This window comes from Sabethes cyaneus, chromosome 1, assembly GCF_943734655.1.
Source record: "Sabethes cyaneus chromosome 1, idSabCyanKW18_F2, whole genome shotgun sequence".
Lineage (NCBI taxonomy): Eukaryota > Metazoa > Arthropoda > Insecta > Diptera > Culicidae > Sabethes > Sabethes cyaneus.
This window is the reverse complement of record NC_071353.1, coordinates 102,538,787-102,560,592: the sequence shown is the minus strand read 5'-3', so window position 1 is coordinate 102,560,592 and position 21,806 is coordinate 102,538,787. Positions and strand designations below refer to the sequence as shown.

Here is a 21,806-nt window from a genome sequence, read left to right as displayed (position 1 = left end):
CAAGGCCCTGGCCCCAGGCCGCTGAGTCGTCCCACGGCCGACGTTCCAGTATCTCAGACCATAGCGTAGGATGGTCGGCCTCCCAGCCGAACATCCAAAGTAACGTGGGCGACGGCGGTTTGGAAGTCGGGGAGGAAGTGACGGTTACGAACGAGGAACTCATCGATATCGCTAAATCCCTAAAGGTGAGCAAGGCACCGGGGCCAGACGGTATCCCGAATATGGCCATTAAAGCGGCTATTCTGGAGGCTCCCGAATTATTCGGGGCAGTAATGAATAGATGCCTGGAAGCTGGCCACTTCCCGGACAGATGGAAGCGACAGAACCTGGTCCTATTGCCGAAGCCGGGAAAACCTCCGGGTGTCCCCTCGTCATATAGGCCGATCTGTCTACTCGATACTGCCGGCAAGGTGCTGGAGAGGGTTATCCTTAACAGACTCGTACAGTACACGGAGGGTACAAACGGGCTGTCAAGGAACCAATTCGGCTTCCGAAAAGGCAAATCTACGGTGGATGCCATCTTGTCTGTCACTAAGACAGCTGAGGTGGCAATCCAGCCCAAGAGGACAGGTATTCGTTATTGCGCAGTTGTCACGCTCGACGTGAGAAATGCGTTTAATAGCGCTAGCTGGGACTCCATAGCCAGCTCGCTTCGGAGCGTCCAAGTGCCGGTGTCGCTGTACAGAATTCTGGAAAATTATTTCCAGAATCGTGTGCTATGCTACAACACGGAGGAGGGTCAGAAATGCGTTCCAATCACCTCAGGGGTTCCGCAAGGTTCCATACTGGGCCCGGTGTTGTGGAACGTCATGTATGACGAGGTGTTGAGGCTAAAGCTCCCGGTAGGGGTGGTGATTGTCGGCTTTGCGGACGATATCACCTTGGAAGTCTACGGCGAATCTATCAGAGAGGTTGAGTTGACGGCTGCCCACTCTATAAGCATTGTTGAAGATTGGATGCGATCCAGGAAACTGGACCTAGCGCATCATAAAACGGAGGTTATTGTGGTGAACAACCGCAAGTCGGTGCAGCAAGCAAATATCAGCGTCGGGGACTGCACTATTTCGTCAACGCGGTCCCTAAAACTCCTTGGAGTCATGGTCGACGACAAGCTCAAGTTCGGGAGCCACGTCGACTATGCCTGCAAGAAGGCTTCCACAGCTATTTCGGCATTGTCTCGTATGATGTCTAATAGCTCTGCGGTATATGGCAGCAAGCGAAGGCTTTTAGCCAACGTGGTCCAGTCCATACTCAGGTATGGCGGGCCGGTGTGGTCATCGGCGTTAGGTACCAAAAGCTATCTAGCCAAGCTGGAAAGCACCTATCGTCTCATGTGCTTAAGAGTGGCGAGTGCGTATCGCACAGTTTCACATGACGCAATCTGCGTCTTAGCGGGTATGATGCCTATTGGTATCATCATCAGCGAGGACGTAGAGTGCTTCAACCAACGTGGAACTAGAGGCATACGGAGTACCACGAGATCGGCCTCGATGATCACATGGCAGCGGGCATGGTCTGATTCCACAAAAGGCCGGTGGACACATCGACTTATCCCGGAACTATCCGGATGGGTCAACAGGCGCCATGGCGAAGTCAACTTCCACCTGACACAGATTCTGTCAGGGCATGGTTGTTTTAGACAGTATCTGCACAAGTTTGGGCATGCGGAGTCCCCCGAGTGTCCGGAATGCGCGGACGTCGAGGAAACTGCAGAACATGCTTTCTTCATGTGCCCTCGTTTCGCGGGCGTGAGAAGCAACATGATGGCAGTTAGCGGACAGGACACTACTCCGGATAACTTAGTCCAAAGGATGTGTTCTAGCTCGGACGTCTGGGGTGCGGTCAATGCGGCTGCTACTCAGATCGTACTTGAGCTACAAAACCGCTGGAAAGCCGATCAACGGCGAATAAACAGCCTAACTACCATAGTCCAGTAGTTATCTAAGAGGGTGCGTTAAGCACAATAGCCCCTCCCTGAAGTAATACCGATAAGGTGGTTCCAGGGGGGATTGAGGCTGGAGACTCGAGTAGGGTTTTAGTGGGTCTGGATCTTCACGATCTTCACGAGATACCAAACCCCACACCCTGAGCTGTCTTCTCAGGTGTCTGATAGCAGATTTCCCTACTCGTTAAAAAAAAAAAAAAAAAAAAAAAAAAAAAAAAAAAAAAAAAAAAAAAAAAAAAAAAAAAAAAAAAAAAAAAAAAAAAAAAAAAACATACATACATACATACATACATACATACATACATACATACATACATACATACATACATACATACATACATACATACATACATACATACATACATACATACATACATACATACACACATACATCACACACATCTCATACATTGAATACAATCAACATTTGATTGATATGTTTTGATTTCACACGTTTTAACGGTTTAATATACGGTGCTTAAGTGTTAAAGTTTGAATAACTTTTGAATGAAGCGTCCGATTTTAAATAACTCGGTTTCGTTTGATAGATCTCTGCAGTAATTTTCAAATAATCATAAAATGTGTGATGTTTTTCATTAAATTAATGCTTATATGTTACATAAATATGTTTTAAATACTATTTTTTCACATGTCTTTATGTAACTTTCAAACTACAAGTCCAATCGTCATGAAATTTGAAGTAAAGGGTTTGCAAGGCTCCTCTTTCATATGCAATCAATTTTGTTCAAATCGGTTAAGAGACCTATGAGATAATGAAGTCCCATATTTTTCGTATTTTTATACATAACTTTTGAACTAAAAGTCCGATCAGTATGAAATTCAATAGCGACCAATGGGACACCTAGACCTTTCATTTGACACTAAGAACATTAAAATCGGTCCAGCCATCTCCGAGAAAAGTGAGTGAGATTAAAAGCGTCACATACACACACACACACATACACACACACACACACACACACACACACACACACACACACACACACACACACACACACACACACACACACACACACACACACACACACACACACACACACACATACATACACACACACACAGAAAATGCTCAGTTTTCGAAACTGAGTCGAATGGTATATAACATTCGGCCCGCAGGACCTTCTTTCCATTTCCGGTTTTCCAAGTGATTTCTATACCTTTATACTATATATTTATATAGTAGAAAGGCAAAAAGTTAATGTAATTATCTTCCATGGGAAATTTATCAAACTCAATTAGCTTTCTGTCCGAAGAAAGTCCATTTTTTTAATGCATACGTTACGCTTATAGCGGCCGATGCCAGCATTTCCATCTCTTTTAGAAACTAGCCTACTATTGTTAGGACCATATTATAGGCGAAGCCTGTGATCTCGACTGTAGTGGGCAGCTGGAGCCTATATACCCCATCGTACATGGCATCCAGAGCGTTGGACCGAGAATCGATCCCTGTGGAACACCCGCTGTCTCTTTGCACTTCTTCGCCTCATCAGCCGTATCGCACACCAGAGTCCGGTTCTCACAGTAGCTTTTAAGTAACCTACATAGATGGTCCGCTACCCTCATCCTATGCAGCGCTAGCGCGATCGCGCCCCAATTAGCGCTGTTAAAGGCGTTTTTAATCCGTTTAGACTGATAAGCGACTTGCACTCCTCAACTACCTTTTTTAGGGTGATGTGTGTCTCGTTGATCTTGGAGAACAGGCGCATCCAGATGTCTTAATCGTTGAGTGATTTGAGCTCGCACGGGAAGTTGAGGCATTTGAATTTTTCTTCCTGTAATTCCTGCAGCTTAAAATCAATGCACGCTCGGTTGACTTTCCACGAGTAGCTGATAAAATCTTCATTCTCGTCTTTCAGCATCTGCAAAAATCGTTTTTAACTTGACCACCGTTTCTTCAAACGAATACTCACTCGACAGCTTAGGAAGAACGAAGGATGTGTATCGTTCGTGCGCGGCTGTGCTCAGCTTTCAGAGTAAAGGCGCTCCGCGAAGTAAAGGGGTCATCCGTCAACTGGCCGGAATCTTTCTCAAAAAGATCAGTGTATTGCGAAAACCACGCTTCGAAAGAACACGCTCTTTCTCCATCATAACCGAAATCAGTGATATTCGAGTATAAGCTCGTCTCTATTAGCTGCCTGGACATTTCCTTGAATTGCCGTTATTTGTTTTGATAAGCGGCATGGAAAGAGCAATCCTCGGTAAAAGTAGCCAATTCCTAGCCTTCGCAGATGACCTCGACATTATCAGTAGAAATCTTGGGACGGCGAATTGCCACGATCGATTAAAAACGGAGAATAGGATTGGGCTACAAATCATTACGTCAAAAACCAAACAAATGGTAGGAACGGGCTTAAGAAACAACAACGTTTGCCTTCCATACAGTGACTGTTGAAGACGAAGAACTGGAAGCGGACTTCACTTTTAGGCCTTAAGACAGTACCTTTGCTTACGGAAGACATAAGTGTACTTCCCGTATTTGAACGAAAGGTGTTGCGGACTATTTTTGGCGGAGCAGAAACAGAAAGCGGAGAGTGGTGAAGGCGTATGAACCATGAGCTACAGGCATCACCTCAAGAGATTTTCATCGTGCGCCTGGCGAAGGACGAGATGCTATGGTAGGTCGTCTATGTCGCAAAGATATCGGACGACTTTGCAATAAAACCTGTTTTCATCAAGAAGCCCACCGATACCTAGAATATTGGGGCCAAACGTGCTAGATGGTTTGATTAGGTAGCCCAGGACCGAGAACGGAATGAAATAGAATGGAGAGAAATTCTTGCTACACTCGCTTTATACTGTAAAAGAAGAAGTAAGAAGTGAAGACCAAGATAGCAAGAGACGTGACTTCGTTGGTGCTGCGGCTGAAATACAAAGCAGTAGGAAACGATCAATTGCATCAATTGCTCGTAAAGATTTGGTATAAGGAACTAATACCAGAAGAGTGGTAGGGTGGGGTTATCTGTCCTATCTACAAGAAAGACGACAATGGCGAGACCCAGCTATCACAGTTGTTAAAAAATTGCTATGGCTACCCGCATAAATGGAAACAGTTGTGAAAATGGTCACAATCATATCGCTATTATAATCCTTATAATCCACCATACAATCAACGGTTACAGTACATTCCAAAAACAAAAATTTTGATGGCGTCTACCATTTACACTATGGTTCAACCATTATCATTCTGTTCATCATATCCTACGCTTCAAAAATATGTATGGAAAATCACTCGTTTTCATATGGTGAACATTCTTAACGACCCATTGTTTTTATGGTTACTTGTCGAATAACCATAACCAATATACTTAATATTATACCAGGCAACAGTTTTAGTACGGTGCGGCACCATTTCACAAATGGTTCTAGATTGGAAGATAGATTATAATGTCTATGGTTGAAGTATTGTTCCAATTAATGCGGGTACTGCTTATATGACTAATTCTAGTTATAACTAAGTCGTCTCAATTAGAAGTACCAAAATTATGTTGGTTGAGACGGTGTATGAAGACACAGAATATTAGCATACTCGCGTGTCCCTACGGTGATCCCAGTATTCACCGGTCAGGACATATTGCTAGAATGCCGGACAACTATGCTACGAAAATTGTTTTCGCATCACATCGGATTGAAATTCGACAGAAAGGTTACAGCGAGTGAGACGGCCAAACTGGTCCCACTAGCTCATGTTCAAAATGATTTGTAGAAACCATACACCCTTGCTCATTACGATTTTTGCTACCGGGATGCCTTTGGATGCTAACCAACAATTAAAAGCTAGTCAGTGTTCTCAAAACTATAGTGCATTGCCGGCAACTGCAGTAATGAGATGGCTGGCTCTGCTGCTCTCCACCGGCCGTTCACAATAAATTGATCTCGCTGTCAATTTGCTAATGACATCTAATTAGCATGATCCAGTAATTGCCGGCATTGTGCTTTTGATACTTCCAAATATATTTTCGCATAGCGTAGGTGCTGGATCCAGAAGCGGGGTGTTTGTGTACTTACAACGATCCTGATTTGAGACCGGTGCGTAAACAAACATACATTAGGTGGGGCGGTATGTAGTAGTATTGTCAAAATCAGCTAAAGTGTTTATTCCCATCTACTATGGTATGCGGTATGCAAACGCGTAATAGAGTGAATTAATTATCGTTTGTCGAAAATTATAAATTTGAGCGTTACGCCACCCTGGAGTGGGGTGGGTTGCTGGCAACACGTTGCAGACGATGTTGTTGCGGTGGTAATAGAGGAGCATGTGTTGGCGTTATATCGTCGCACGAAGTTTAGCAGTTTCTATTCATTGGAAATCTATAGATGAGTTTGGTGGGGTGGGGTGGATATGGCTTCAATAATAACTAGAGATCCAGACCATTTTATTCGCATCAAAATACCAATATTTAACAGCAATAAAGCTACACCAACAACATTGTTTGAAACGCAGTGCAAAGGTTTAGAAATTCATTTATAGCAAGTAAATTAAATATTCGATTAAAAACTAACTATCAAAATCCTTTGAATATTATTTCTATTATGTGCATGTGCACTCGTTCAATATTTGAAATATTATTTCTGTGTACCGCATGAACTTAATACATTTTAAGCTTTGTTACCTATTTACACTATGTAGCGTATTCAGTTCGTTGGCTAGTCTGTGTAACCAATATTAAACGTATTCACGTAGCGCTAGCTTTTTTGCGTATGCGTGCGTATATACTGTAGCTACTCGCATAACAGTTCCATCTCCATAGAAACTGGGACTGTAATGCCAATAATGGCAGTATGTACACGGAATACACCGTTTAGGCAACATAGTAATCGCAACGTGAATACCTACTTGTAAGCTGCTGTGAATTTAGCTTTAGGTTATGTTTTATTCCACTCACATTTAGTCCTCTGAAGGTATTTTAGTTGTTTACAATAGTGTATTTCCAACGGCGGGAGTCGAAAACAACGATTCTGATCTCCCTGCATATTAAGCTTTAGGTTAGGAATCCTAACAATGCTTACTTTACCAGCCGAGAGCCGGGGTGGCTCTTGCCGTATCAAGAAATCCTCTCCATTGTACTCGGTCCTGGGCTACTCGTCGCCAATTCGTTGCGCATCTTGACACACAAGTCTGTTTCAATCTGGTCGAGCCAAATAGCACGTTGGGCCCCTCTATTCCTGGTGCTTGTAGCTCGTGATTCATATGCCTCCGCCACTTTCCGCTTTTCGTTTATACTCCGCCAAAAATAGTCCGCAACACCTTTCGTTCAAATACGGCAAGTGCACGTATGTTTTCCGTAAGCAAAGTTTCAAGCTCGTAGAAGACTACCGGTCTGATTAACGTTTTGTACATCTTCAGCTTTGTGCGGCGGCGTGTACTCCTTGATCGAAGCGTCTTGTGGAGGGAAAACTAGGCTCGATTTCCAGCTTGAATGCGTCGTTGGATCTCCTTACTCGTATTATTGTCGGCGATGACCAGAGATCCCAAATATACGAATTCATCAACCACTTCCAGTTCATCGTCGTCACTGTCCGTGGGAGGCAAACGTTGCTTTCTCTGGAGCTTCTGCCTACCATATATTTGGTTTCGATTTGGCATTGATTTGTAACCCTATCCTTCTAGTCTCCGTTTTTAGTCTGGCGTAGATTGCCTCCACCGTTCCAAGGTTTCTAGTAATGATGTCGAGGTTGTTTGCGAAGGCTAAGAGTTGGCTACTCTTGCTGAAGATCGTCCCTCTCGTAGCTTTGATCAGCCGCGTCAGTTTGACCAGAAAACCGTATTCGTGCATTATCTGCCATAGCTGATCGCGTCCAACTGTATCGTATGCTGGTCTGAAATCTACGAAAATATAATTTGTGGGCACGTTGTACTCACGACATTTCTGGAGCCCACCTGATACTGCCCTATAAATTCTCTTGCTATTGTGGATAGACGACGCTACAAAATCTGGGAGAGCACCTTGTACGCGGCATTGACCAACGTGATACCACGGTAATAACAGCAATCTAGCCGGTCGCTCCTCCAGTAATTTCTAGCTCCTTCAGTGCTCCTCCCAAATTCTTGAAATTATCCAATGAAGTACCGTTGCTAGCGGTTCTTGGCTATTTTTGTACAGTTCTGTCGGGAGTCGGTCCTTTCCGGCAGCTCTATTATTCTTCAGCTGACGAATTTCTCACCGGATCTCTTTGAGATCGGGAGCCGGCACACCATTGTTGTTTGTGGTCACTTCGAGGTTAACTTCCGTTGCGTCTCCTTCTGCTATATCGCCATTGAGGTGCTCATCGAAAAACTGCTTCCACCTGTCGACCATCTCGCACTCGTTTGTGATTAGATCCCCTCCCTAATCCTTACACACGTCAGGTTTAGGCGTGTAGCACTTTCGAGTTTGGTTCACCTTCTCATAAAATTTGCGCGTGCCATTTGCCAGGAATATTTGTTTCAGCTCCTCACGATCTCTGTCCACTTTCTGGCGCTTTTTCCTCCTCAGGATCGTAGACAACTCATTCCGCGCTTGTCGATACTTGGCCAAATTCTCTCAGGTGGATATGCTTGGATAGTTTTTCAATGCTCTTTTTTTCCTCTCCATCGTTTGCTGGCATTCTCCGTTAAACCAACCTCTTCGTGCACTTGAATTTTCTACACTTAGCACCGCGGTTGCGGCCTCGTTGACGGCCGAGCGTTTCATTCTCCATCCGTTTTCGAGGGTCGAAGCATCTAGCTCCACAGAGAAGGGCAGAGCTTCATCCAGTACGCTAGCGTAGTTTTCGGCAACTGGCGGGTTGTTTAATTACCGAATGTTTAACCGAGGAGAGCGGCTTTGTCACGAGGTACAAACCGTCGATAATTTTGAGCGCACATGTACTGCTACTAGATAATAACCCGAGTCGATATCCGCACCCCGTAGGGAGCGTACGTTGGAGACGTTTGGGAAAAACCGGCCCTCAATTGGAAGTTCGTTAGTCAGGTGATCTCCAGGTGGCTTTGTGGATATCATTGTGAAAGAAAGTGTTTCTGATTACCAAGCCTCGGGAAGCTGCAAAGTGCATGCATCGCTGGCCGTTATCGTTCGTGTCGGTATGCAGCCTATGGGGCCCGAACACCTACACATTGCTTCCCTACCGACCTGGGCGTTCATGTCTCTGCTGACGATATTGATGTCCCGTGGTGAGCAGCTGTCGTACGTTACCTCCAGTTGCGTATAGAACGCTTCCTTCTCGTCGTCGGATCTAGCTTCCTGTGGACAATGCACGTTTATGGTGGTGTAGTTGAAGAAACGGCTTTTTATTTAACACGCACATCCTCTCGTTGATCGTTTCGTTTCCAGTTCATTACGCGATCCTGTATTTTGCCCAACACTACGAAGCCCGTTCTCAGCTCGTTGATCACTCCACTGCTCTGAAAAAATTGGATTTTGCCGCAATGGATCCTCCACACCTTCTCGTCTTTGCGACAGATCTGTTGCAGTGCCACGATGCCATACTTTCGGGGTTCTAAGTGATCGAGCAGCACCCTGCCGCCACCAACGAAATTTAACGATCTGCAGTTCCAGGTACCAAGTCTCCATTCCATGTCCGTATTTCGTCACCTTAGTCCATGCCGAATGTTCCGAGTAGAATTGTCTTGAATCATTTTAGTGTTCTGTTTTAAGATAGGGAGTCGTACTAAGGTTTACGCTACCGAGTCTCGTTATGGGGCTGCTATCTTATAGTGTCAAAAAACTGTGCCTCCTTCCCTGTTGCTATACGACCTTAGTTTCCATCGGGGTAGGTTACCCGATCTCCGCTAAAGTTGCTCGTATTCCGGCTGGTATCACGTGGAGGTAGGGATATGAGTTGCTGGATAAGAGGTTAAGGACCACTATGGGGTCCGTTTTACGCATTATTCAACTGTTTACCAACCAGTAGTAGTAGACCCTAGAATTGTAAATCCTTAGGTTTAGCATAAACATATATGAGCCACATGTTTTTAAGAAAAATATTCAGAAAACAGTTGTATTTAAATTATAAATAAGTTTCATGGAAAACATGATGTTATAAAAATGTTTTATTTCTAACGCAGATGTTTTCAACCAGAATGACAAGTTAATGTTGCATTTCGGGTATAAAGCTAAGCTTTCATCGATCATTTACGAGTAAAGAGACAAGATTGTAGGTGGGCTTTCAGTTTCAAGGTTGGCAGATTCAATTTTTGTATATATATTGTATATGGGTCATTCCACGGGAAATTTACAGTCAAAATTTTTTTTCTCTTCGGAATATTTTTTTTACGTTTTTTGGTCAAAAAAAATCGACACGTATTTTTGTATTTCGATGTTACTGTTGGAATTCGCAAGATATGATTTTTTAAAGTATTGTAATCCGATAAAATCACTATTTTTTAAATACTGATTGTAAACATAGTTTGTAATATCAAAAAATGACTTTCTACCAGATGTGTTCACTATTCCACAAGCTTTCAAAATTGGTATACCATACCTCCTCTCGATTGTTTTTCAATAGTTAAATAGTGCATTTTTATAAACAATTGCAATTTTTTCAAAGTTGGAACTTTTTTTTCTCGATTTTTTTTATTTTAAAATATTTGTTCATGTTTCTCGAAGAAGCATGCAAAATTTGGAAATGGAGAAATTAAAACTCTGGAAGTTATGAGTTTTTATGTCTCAGCGCGTGTGTTAATGTGAAGCGAGCGGTAATGCTCAATCGATGTTCTAACCCACGGGCAGCTTCATAACGAGGCCGCCTATGATGCTATTAAGTGTAACGTGTCGTTGAAGCACGCATGCTCGTCCGCTCGTTTGCATTAACGTGCGCGCTTCGATATAAAAATTCATAACTTCTAGAGTTTTCATTTCTCCATTTCCAAATTTTGCATGCTTCTTCGAGAAACATGAACAAATATTTTAAAATAAAAAAAATCGAGAAAAAAAAGTTCCAACTTTGAAAAAATTGCAATTGTTTATAAAAATGCACTATTTAACTATTGAAAAACAATCGAGAGGAGGTATGGTATACCAATTTTGAAAGCTTGTGGAATAGTGAACACATCTGGTAGAAAGTCATTTTTTGATATTACAAACTATGTTTACAATCAGTATTTAAAAAATAGTGATTTTATCGGATTACAATACTTTAAAAAATCATATCTTGCGAATTCCAACAGTAACATCGAAATACAAAAATACGTGTCGATTTTTTTTGACCAAAGAACGTAAAAAAAATATTCCGAAGAGAAAAAAAATTTTGACTGTAAATTTCCCGTGGAATGACCCATATATATATGTGGAGGAAAATTTTCTATTGGGCAATTTGACAATGTTGTTCCCGTATCCAAGACCAGCAACATGTTTGCCACCAAAATATCCATGAAACACCAGGGACACTGGCATTCTATATATATATTGATTATACTGTTTGAAAGCTAGAAATTTTAAAAAACAACTCATACCTACAAACCAGTATTGTTTGTTGTACTTAACGCACCCTCTTAGATAACTACTGGACTATGGTAGTTAGGATATTTATTCGCCGTTGATCGGCTCTCCAGCGGTTTTGTGTCCGGAGTAGTGTCCTGTCCGTTTACTGCCATCATGTTGCTTCTCGCGCCCGCGAAACGAGGGCAGATGAAGAAAGCATGTACTGCAGTTTCCTCAACATCCACGCATTCCTGATACGCGGGGTGCTCCGCATGCCCAAACTTGTGCAGATACTGTCTAAAACAACCATGCCCTGACAGAATCTGTGTCAGGTGGAAGCTGACTTTGCCGTGGCGTTCCGGGATAAGTCGATGTGTCCACCGACCTTTTGTGGAATTAGACCATTTCTAAAACGTCTAAAGTATATATTATGCACATAATATCCTGTCGTTGAATTGCTATTCATATTTAAAAATATTGGTAAACGATGTTTATTGGTAACCTCATTGCCAGCATTAACAATCGGGCGAAGCAATGACGATGAGTACAGCGCAGATTAATAACTTTGACACATTTTCGCAACAATGCAATATTTTGCATTGCGTGCAATGCTCCAATTTATGTGTATTCCGAGTATCTTTTGGTCGCAATTTAAGTTCGTTTTCAAATAAAAATTAACTTTGAATTAGTTGTATCACGTTGTATGATAATGCAAAACAAATTTCATCCAGTAAAGCTTTTCACTGGTGTCTATTTACTATTTAGACTACCCCGCACAGTGGGGAATCACTGGCCAGCAGCCAAAAAATGAAAGTTCATTTCGACTCTCCATTGTATTTTTCCTGTGATTCTATACTATTGAAGTGTTCAAATCCAAAATTTTAGATCAGTATAACAAAATTTGAATTTTCTATGAATCTTGAAAGTATGCTATCTCAGCATGTTTTAGCGTTTTTTTTTAAAATAACCCAATATTTCAAAACATGCTAATGGTAGCTCGGATTTCAACGGTGTCTAAGGAAAAGTTCTTCAAAAAATAGTGCTGAATAAAGCCCATTATTTGAGTATGCAGTAATTTTATCATAGTATGCCACAATTTTAATTATCATTATAAAAGTGCCATATTTTCGCGTAAAACACGCTTAAAAGTTTTGAAGCCAAGGTTCGCCACTATTGACACTACCGGTAAAAGTTAGCGTAAAATATGAGCTTTCAAATGGATATAGTCTCATTTAGCGCAGAGTAGCGCAGAGCATAGATGTTACGCTTGTAAGGCTACTATATCAGAATTCAACAATATAGACAAAATGCAAACACTCAAAGTAAACGTAGGATATCTTAATTATGAGATATCTCCTTTACATAGGTGGATAAGCTGCTTCGAATGTATGGTCCATATTGCATATTGACTAGATTTTAGAGGTTGAAGGAAATCTGGAGGATACAGCGATAGTAATGACGGAAATACAGCTCGAAGATCTTATGCCAATCCTGGTATTAGTTCTGAAATCACGGGTATTGATATGAAATTAATTAAAAGGTTGAGAAATTTTCTTATAGCAAGTTCTTGAACACATTATTTCAGAAAAATTCGAAACTTATTGTTTGTATACCAAAAACCTTTATGTCAGGGTATAGGTAGTTCTCATATAATACGTCCACTGCAATGCAAAGAATTTGAATTCGCGGTCATAAATGAATCTAGACAACTATATTGCTGATAGGACGAATGACAGAAGAAGCACAAAAATAAGGGTTGGGAATTGAACCACGATCCTCGGTGTGAGAGGCGTGAATGCTAGCCACTACACAGGTATTGACCCTCACAAAAATAAGGTTATTGCCTTATGCCAAAAATAGTAATAAACATACAAGACAATATTTTACATGCAAAAACGAGTGTGAAAACACAAATCATGATAGAATTGTTCGTCTTCTTATTTCTCCGGATAAAGCTTATAGCTTCTTCGAAACGGAAAAATGTAATTAGAAAAATCTTTCTGAGAACGCTATATTACTATTGAATACGAAATGTGAAACGAGTGATTCTGCAGAAGGAGAAGAAGAAGAAGAAGAAGAAGAAGAAGAAGAAGAAGAAAAAGAAGAAGAAAAAGAAGATGGAGATAAAGAAGATTAAGAAAACTAATAAGGGGAAAAATTTTGATTTTTGATCAATATTAACTTACATGGATTTTGTGTTGATTATTAAAGCTCATACTTGCTTTGTATTGTTTTATATAATGTTTTACCCTATAAAAATTCATCTGCAATAGTTTTCTAAATGACCCTCATTTCTTATACGTCATTATACTTAAAAAGTTCTTGAAAAATAGTTGAAAATTCACCCTAACACAAAAAATATACGTTCTAATGCAAAATAAACCTGAAATTCGGGCTCAGCACCCCCAAAATTCTTTAAGTACCACATGTAATCCTTGATTTAATGATGTTTTTTTGCTTGGCCAGCATTTGTATGGAATCGCCCCACTGTGCCCCGGTTTACACGATTATCACAGTCGAATCTCGCACACGATTTCGCTCAAAGAAAATGAAGTGAAAAAGAAGGGGAAGAAGCAAAAAGAAGTCAAACTCATTAGTAGATCAAACTAAAAGCCACTCTAGTGTCAGATTAACAGTGCAAAATGCGGTACGTTGCATTAAATAATTATCACAGTAGTCTAAATAGTCATAATAGGGGCACATTCATAATAGGCAATAATACCTTTCAAACAAAAGTAAAAGCGGTCAAATCGGTATATGTGACTCGGGCCTCCGGGCCTTGGTTCTATTTCGCGTTTTTCGACCAATTTCTTAATAAACAAAGGTAAAAACATATGTTTGAGTGAAAAACGATAAGTTTTTGTAACTTTCTGCACTGGGATTAGCAAGCTCTATTTACAAGCAAAATAATGTCAGATTGTCAGATATTTTTCGCGTGATAGAAAGGCTAAAATATATTTCGGAAATTCATCAATCAATCAAAGCAATTCGCTATGTAAGCACAAATCGATCTTTTGTACCCTCATGGAACTGCCATATGGAAAGTTTGTGAAGATTTGGCGCAAAGTTTTGTCTATCCTTTTCACTCTTTAACAAACCTGTGCATCGACTTCACAAATAGAACAAGGTGGGAAGGTGGCAGCACCGTTTCGCGCACATAGAGCTTGCTAAGCCCAGTGCAAAAAGCTACGAAGACTTATCATTTTTCACTCAAACGTATGTTTTTTTACCGGGGTATAACTGGGGGAAAACAAAAACAAACGTGTAAAATCAATGTAAAATCTAACAACAGCAACAACAAATCGATGTGTGCGTGCGGTAAACGACAGCAAGCTCAATACATAACCTTAGGGAAATGTCAGAAAAAAGTCCTGTCAACAGTTATTTGCGCTTTTCTGTTGGTAGTACAAAAACCATGCAACGCATAGGCGTCACTTTGAAATATTTCACAAACATGTTACATTTTAGCTCGTTTCTTGCGCTTTTTCAGTCGGAAATTGGTTTTAAATGAGTATGCGAAAACGAAAGGTCAGCAATTAGTTTTGTTTTAAATCTGTTATCAATTCTTATTTAAAACCTATTGTGTTACTTGGGTAATTAGTGTTAAGCAAAAAACTGTAGTATATAACTAACTGTAGTGTATAGACTTTAGTAGTAAGTAGTATATCCGAATTCAATATTTTAATTTTTTACTAAATAGCCAGAACGGTTTAATCTGTCGTCCGTGTTTTGTTTTGAGTCACTTACCGGATTGATGACAGCTGCGCATAACATTGCAAAGTTGATGTTGATCGATTAACTCGCGACTACGCGAAGTACTCGCGACTTCAACCGCAATCTCTCAAAACTCATCGCTCTATCTATAATGTTTAATTTAGGTATTTGTAACAAAACTTTCCTGGTGTAACTCGAAAGTTTGGAATATTGCGTAGAAGTAGATCCCCCATTCTGCAATTACTTACTTGTTTTTCTAGGCCAAATATGCTTTTGAATAGGCGGTGCCCCATCTTTTTCTTATGACTGGGCACACCAGTGATTTTAATATGTGTGTAATAGCAAAGCCTAGGGGCTACATTCTGTTTACGAAACTTGACCTTCTGACCAACCTCGAGTTTTTAGTCTTGAGTCTTGAAATGCGGTCAAACATATTTTTTAGCTTTCCACTCTTTCCTCTCCATTTTCCAAAAAAAAAAAATCAATACTTTCCCCTACCGTCCCTTCATCAATTGTAGAACCATCGTTTCAAAAAATATTAATTTACCTTCTGTTTTTTATTCGACAGACTTCGCAGCCAGCTGTTAGAGTACAGGACAATTGCAGGGTTAGTGCTACGATCCTATTGACTCTCCCTAACAGCCTCTCCCAGTCGCTGAGATTCGAACATACGACAAACGGTATCTGGCTTGTTAGACCAGCGTCATACCTCGAGGCCATCTGTAAGAGGCTTGTAATATGTAATATTGGAATTTTTTTCATGGCAACTCCTATGAATCGAAATAAATTCTAAACATTAAAATCAGACCCTCTATCTTTTATTGCCTGCCAAACACAATTTTCTCCGACTCTTAGCCATACGCTATAAATAATGAAACGTAAGCTGTCTTACGTGCGGCTTAATGTTCTGTTCAAATTAATACTCATAACTGTCGCATCCACGAATAAATGTGACCAGACTAGCTTTTTTCGAACGTGTCCAGTCCAGTGTAGTTCCCCATAAAAGACTTCGCATGCTGCTGGTCTTCCTGGCGAATGACCGACCTGATGCAGTGTGTGACGAAGATTTGCCGGAAATGACATTCCAAACGTAGAGTCCGGCAGCATCACAGCAATCATCAGCAATACTGATGACTATCATAATTCATCCGCAGTGTCACCCTCCTGTTTCGGTAGGTGCTCTGATTTCCCGTTGGCGGTGGATGGACATCTGGGAAAGCTCAAAATGCGTTTCCCTGGGAACTTCTGCTGCAGCCAATCCCGTCGCACCGGTTCGAATAACATTATTTTCTTGCGATTTATTTATTACCTTCCCTGATCCTGTGCCGGATTCTCCTGGCATGCCGGCTCTGGTGGCTGTTGCGTCGGAATTGGAATATGTATTACTTGATACACAGTGTACAGCCGCAACCAAGAACATAATTTTGTCACGTTCAGAATGACTGAAAATAGGAACCAGGTCACATGGAATTGTTCTGCTAGGTGAAAGCGAAGATGTTTAGGAAATTGAGTATTGCATGATAAACCAATCTATCGGTCAATCCGATCCGACGTTGTGCAACCGATTCTCGTACGACGACGGTACGAGTAACCTGTGCGCGTATAATGAAATTGTTGTCTAGTTACCGGTCTATTGAAGGGCTCAAATATCTTGTCGGAAGTGTAGTGCCGTAAATCATAAGGCGATAATTCAATTTCCCATGTGAGATAAATTGACTGGGCATTATGGGAAAAATGCGTCTCCCAGTGTAATGTCTGCGTAGAAACGAAGGGTAGACTTGCTGCGATACTGCATGAACGGGGGAAACAAACAGGTCTTAGTTTGCAAATGGTATTTATTCTAGGTCACAATAAAGGATAAATTATCACTATATCTACAGGTGTAATGCTAAAATTGCTGCTATGGTCCTTTGTTAAGATTACGTGTAAGCATAATGGGTGCAAATACGTTTAAGATTGCCAACATACCCCACGTTTCTGTATTCTATCAAGGCAGATTTCAGTAAATTTAATGAGTGAGGCCTGAACGTCCGAGCGATTTGACAGCTTAAAGTTAGCTTTAAATATTTACAGTTCATGTTAATAGTTATTTGGTTGCAAATATAATTTCCCCCAATGACTGAGACGGTAAGTACTCTATAGAAATGCCGAATTACATTAATATTTTCTTATGAAAGTTTTTCAGTAACCCAGGAAAAATATTGTTTGGAAATTTACAGCATGTACCATAAATTCACAGCATTTTTTATGGTAGAGTTCAGCCGCTTACTGATCCCAGTTGGTTTTCCTGGGATCTTGATATGTGACTTGGACGCCGCCAACCGACTCGAAAACGAATGGCTATCATCAGACAACGAGGACTCATCTGACACATGACTTCTTGTCTAATAGCGCTCATAAATGTTGGTTCGTTGCCTTTATTGGCAATATCAATAATTCTGCCGTTGATGTTGGTATTTTACCACAAAGTGTGATGAGCATTGATATCGCAGCCGAAATTCTTGTTGTTTTCCTTGCAATATTTGACAAAAGCCGCAAGCTCTAGATTGGGAGCCTCAGGGACATCACCGGGAAAGTATGCCGATGCAATAGTAATATCGGACTTGCCCTGGCGGTTGAAAATTTAACTCTGATCTGTAAAGGTAAAGCATTTAACATTTGCTTTAATGAACCCTTACTTATTTACTTACTTAGGTGGCTTGCCGTCCTTAGAAAAAGTCTGCTGAACGCGGTTTCTCCTGTTAACTTGGTTGTGGGCTACCTCACTCCAATTCCTCGGACACCCAGCACTCTCCGCCAGATCTCGCTCCACCTGGTCCAATCATCTTGGTTATTGCGCTCTTGGTCGTCTTGTTCCTACCGCATTTGAGGCAAACACCATTTTTGCAGGTTAGTTGTCCAGCATGTTTGCAACATGTTCTGCCCATCGTATCCGTCCAGCTTTAGCCATCTTTTGGATACTGGGTTCCCCATAGAGATGTGCGAGTTCATGGTTCATCGTCTGTTCTCCTGTATACCGCCGAAGATGGTTTTTAGCACTCGTCTTTCGAAAACTCCGAGCACTCGTAGGTCCTCCTTGAGCATTGTCCATGTTTCATGCCTGGGAACAATCGGTTTAATAAGCGTCTTGTATCCATGTCATTGGCAAAGCGGACGAATTGATTAGATTTGTTGATGATCATGCCCCACGTGTTGATATCTACTCGGTTCATAACACCTTGTAGCGCTGTGTTGAACAGCAGGAATAATAGGCCGTCACCTTGACGATGGCCCTCTGTGTGATTCGAATGAACTTGACAATCCACCCGAAATTCGAGCACAACATTGTGTACCATCTATCGTAGATTGAATCAGTTTGATGAGCTTCCTGGAGAAGCTGTTCTCGTACATGATTATCCATAGTTCTTTCCGGTCGATGGTATCATATGCGACTTCGAAGTCAACGAACAAATGTTGTGGAAACTTTTGGTGGATCTGCCGCAATGTAAATATTTGATCCGTTGTAAACCGACCTTCGACGAAGCCGGTTTGATAAGTTCCCACGAATCTGTTCACAATTAGTGATAGTCGACGAAAAATGATTTGGGACAGCACTTTGTAGGTGGCATTCAGAACGGTGATCGCACGATAGTTCTCACAGCCTAACTTGTCGTCCTTTTCGTAGAACGGGCAGATAACCTCATCTTTCCACTCCTCCGATAGATAGTCTGTATCCCAAATTCTAACAATCAGTCGGTGCGTTTGTATGCGAGGCCAGATTTTTTGGTCCCATCTAATAAACTGCATGATGGCCTCCCCGTTTGTAGCACCGTCGAAATAATTTTCCCCACCGCCATAGCTCTTCGCCTGGGTGCCATTTAGATGTGCATCGAAGTGCTGCTTTCACCTATCGGTCACCTCACGATCGTCCGTCAGAACCTGTCATTCTTATCCCGACACATTTCGACTCGTGACACAAAGCCTTTGCGGGATCCGTTCAGTTTCTGGTAGAACTTTCGCGTTTCCTGAAAACGACGCAGCTGCTCCAATTTTGCATATCCCTACTCTTCTAGGTAGTGCTTTTTCTTTCTGAAGATTTGGTTCCGCTGTGTCTTATTCTGTTTGTGCCTCTCCATGTTCTGACGTGTGGCACTGTGCCTTTTGGCCGCCCGCGCAGCGTTCACCTCGTCCATCACCTTCCTACATTCATCGTCAAATTAATCGATCCGCTGATTCCGTGCCACATACCCGATGGAGCTCTCCGCTATACTGCTGATGGCTGTTTTGATGGTGTTCCAATAGTCTTCGAGAGGGGCTTCGTCCAGCCGCGCGGAATCTAACCGAGGCTGGCGTCGGTACCGAATGATGTTCACAACGGAGAATTTTGGGCGCATCTTAACCATCACTAGGTAGTGGTCCGAGTCCACGTTAGCGCTTCTGACTTCGATAAGGTCTGAGAAGTGCCGATAGTCTATCAAAACGTGATCAATCTGTGATTCTGTCTGATTTGGTAACCTCTAGATGTACTTGTGTAGCAGTCTATGCTGGAAGAAGGTACTTCGTGCGGCCATGGTCATAGAGGCGGTAAAGTCGAACCGTCTTAGACCCATTTCATTGGTCAGCTGGTGTGCGCTGAACCCTCATCGCCCCTCATCGAACATACTTGTGGTACTTGTGAATTGAGGCCTTCAGTATTTCTGAGGTGTACAACTCTGTACTTCTAAAGGATGTCCAGTGTAAAATTGCAGTGTTAATTCGCAAAACTCGAATTTTTATCCGATTGCTATCAAATTTTCAGAGCATTAAATGAAACAATTAAACTTAGTTTTAATGTCTTTATTTTGTTAAATTTCGCTTCCGAATCCGAATCCCGTACTTTGGCCGAAACCCCACACATCAGATTTTATGCAACCGCAAAATCGACATGTTTTGCATATTTACCCTTACTTTCTTCATTTCTTTGACCTACTTTGTATACCTTGTAGCGCTGTGTTGAACAGCAGGCACTACTGATTACTTTAGGATGTTTCAGAAGATTCTGCTTCATAATAGCCCTGTATTTCTCGATTGGCCGCACACCGGTGTATTTGAGAGGCTGTGCTCCTTCGGTACGAAATCGACATTATTTGCTTTATGCCAGTCCAGACCGGCCTTTGCGGCATGAAGCCAAATCCTACCAGAAGATCGTAGGACAGTAGTGAGACTTGAGAAGAGGAAGAAGTCGCTTTCGGAGACACTCTTTCAAATACACCGGTTCATCATGGTATCACGAAAGGCGATACCAGGCGATACTTCGCTGTCCACATGAACAAATTGCTTGCCTAATCAAGAATTTCTTGCCAAACTTCGACATCTTTAATATTCGGAGCTTCTCTGGAACATCGAACTTATCCTTTGTAGTGAAATACTGCTTCCCCGGAGTCTGGTTGTAGTTCGCTTTCACGTAGGTCTCGTCGTCCATAACCCATTTTTGCGATGTGCAGAACTTTTTCGCGAACGACCTGTTCTTTCGACGCTATTTTTCAGATCTTTGCACACCTGATTAAAAGACTCACACAGTGTAAACAATGCACTTTGAACTCTCTTCTGGCTACCTGAGGCTTTGATTTTTCTACTGTCGCCAGAGCTCTTTTTGTAAAGCAAAACGTGATCAGTCGGGAAGAAATATGTGTGAGTTTTTTGCTTCTTGCTATGAAAACAGAAAAACTCACGCATGATTTTTTTAGGATAGGATCAAACGGACATGATTAACAGTTTATTGTGATTTTTGATGAGTTTTGAGATTTGGAGTTTTTACCATCACTGGAATTGATATCGCGGCAGAGGCTACTCATCATTCTACAAAATTGCGCCAAGCTAGCCAAGAGGTAACGATCGACGATATGAATATCAGCGACAAAGGTTTCACTAAAAAGGCCCAAGCAACTGAACTGGCGCGGGTCCTCTGGCACCACAACCAGCCTTCAGATGGTGTTTGGATTGTTGGTGGTCGGCTGAATATCCCGTTTCCCTGCTCACGACGGATCAGCTACAGACTGTCCTCGCCGTTCTGTTGGATCACATAGCTCACCAGGAGACTGCAGACATCAGGCCCGTGGGAAGAGGCACAAATATGTGCCTATGACACGAAAGACTTGCTGGACAAGACAGTGTCGGCAGCACGGACGAGAGTATTTTGCGATTGCTTCAGAAACTGAACGACGGTTTTAAGCATCGTGGATACGCCGTCGCAGTGTGTTTGGAAAGGCCGTTGAACTGTTGATGAAGGTTGACCAAAAGCCAGTTAGCCAGATCGCAGAGTAGCGTTTCATGCTAAACAAAAGCATGCATGCTACAGGTTGACATATGTATGTATACCATCACGGGCGCAACAATCTCTGTTGCAAAGTCGAGGATGGTACGAGCGGAATTCCCTTTACGGAGTGCCCCGCCACCACCAAAACACCGCAATTCTGCAGCGTTAACGACGGAATGTGTGGAACTTCCCTCTGGGAGTAGGCCGCCGCCGCCTAAACAGTGTAACCCTCCGAAGACCAGTAGGGCGCCACGAAAACTTCCCAATAGGCGTACACAGCAAGCACCTGTTAATAGCAGTCAACCTCAGAAGCTGAATCCGCCGTTAAATGCGGGTCAATCATCTGTAGTCTGTCGCCTACACCAACCGAGGCTTACCAGTGTAGCCGCTCAACACAGCGAAAACGAAAACGTTCGCCAATTGCTAATCTGTGAAATATAGAATTGCTAGTCTG

The 21,806-nt window shown here is 42.0% G+C and overlaps 1 protein-coding gene across 1 annotated transcript in view; it reads right to left on the bottom strand.

Moving 5' to 3' along the window:
- Positions 1–3,681: 3,681 nt before the first annotated feature.
- LOC128746030 (uncharacterized) overlaps positions 3,682–21,806 on the bottom strand; it is a 122,548-nt gene continuing 104,423 nt past the window's right edge. Inside the window, exons 3-4 of the mRNA XM_053843083.1 lie at positions 9,076–9,186; positions 3,682–3,825 (exon numbers count right to left, since the gene is read on the bottom strand). Coding sequence (XP_053699058.1) covers positions 3,682–3,825; positions 9,076–9,186 — 255 coding nt within the window. The remainder of the gene's footprint in view (positions 3,826–9,075; positions 9,187–21,806) is intronic.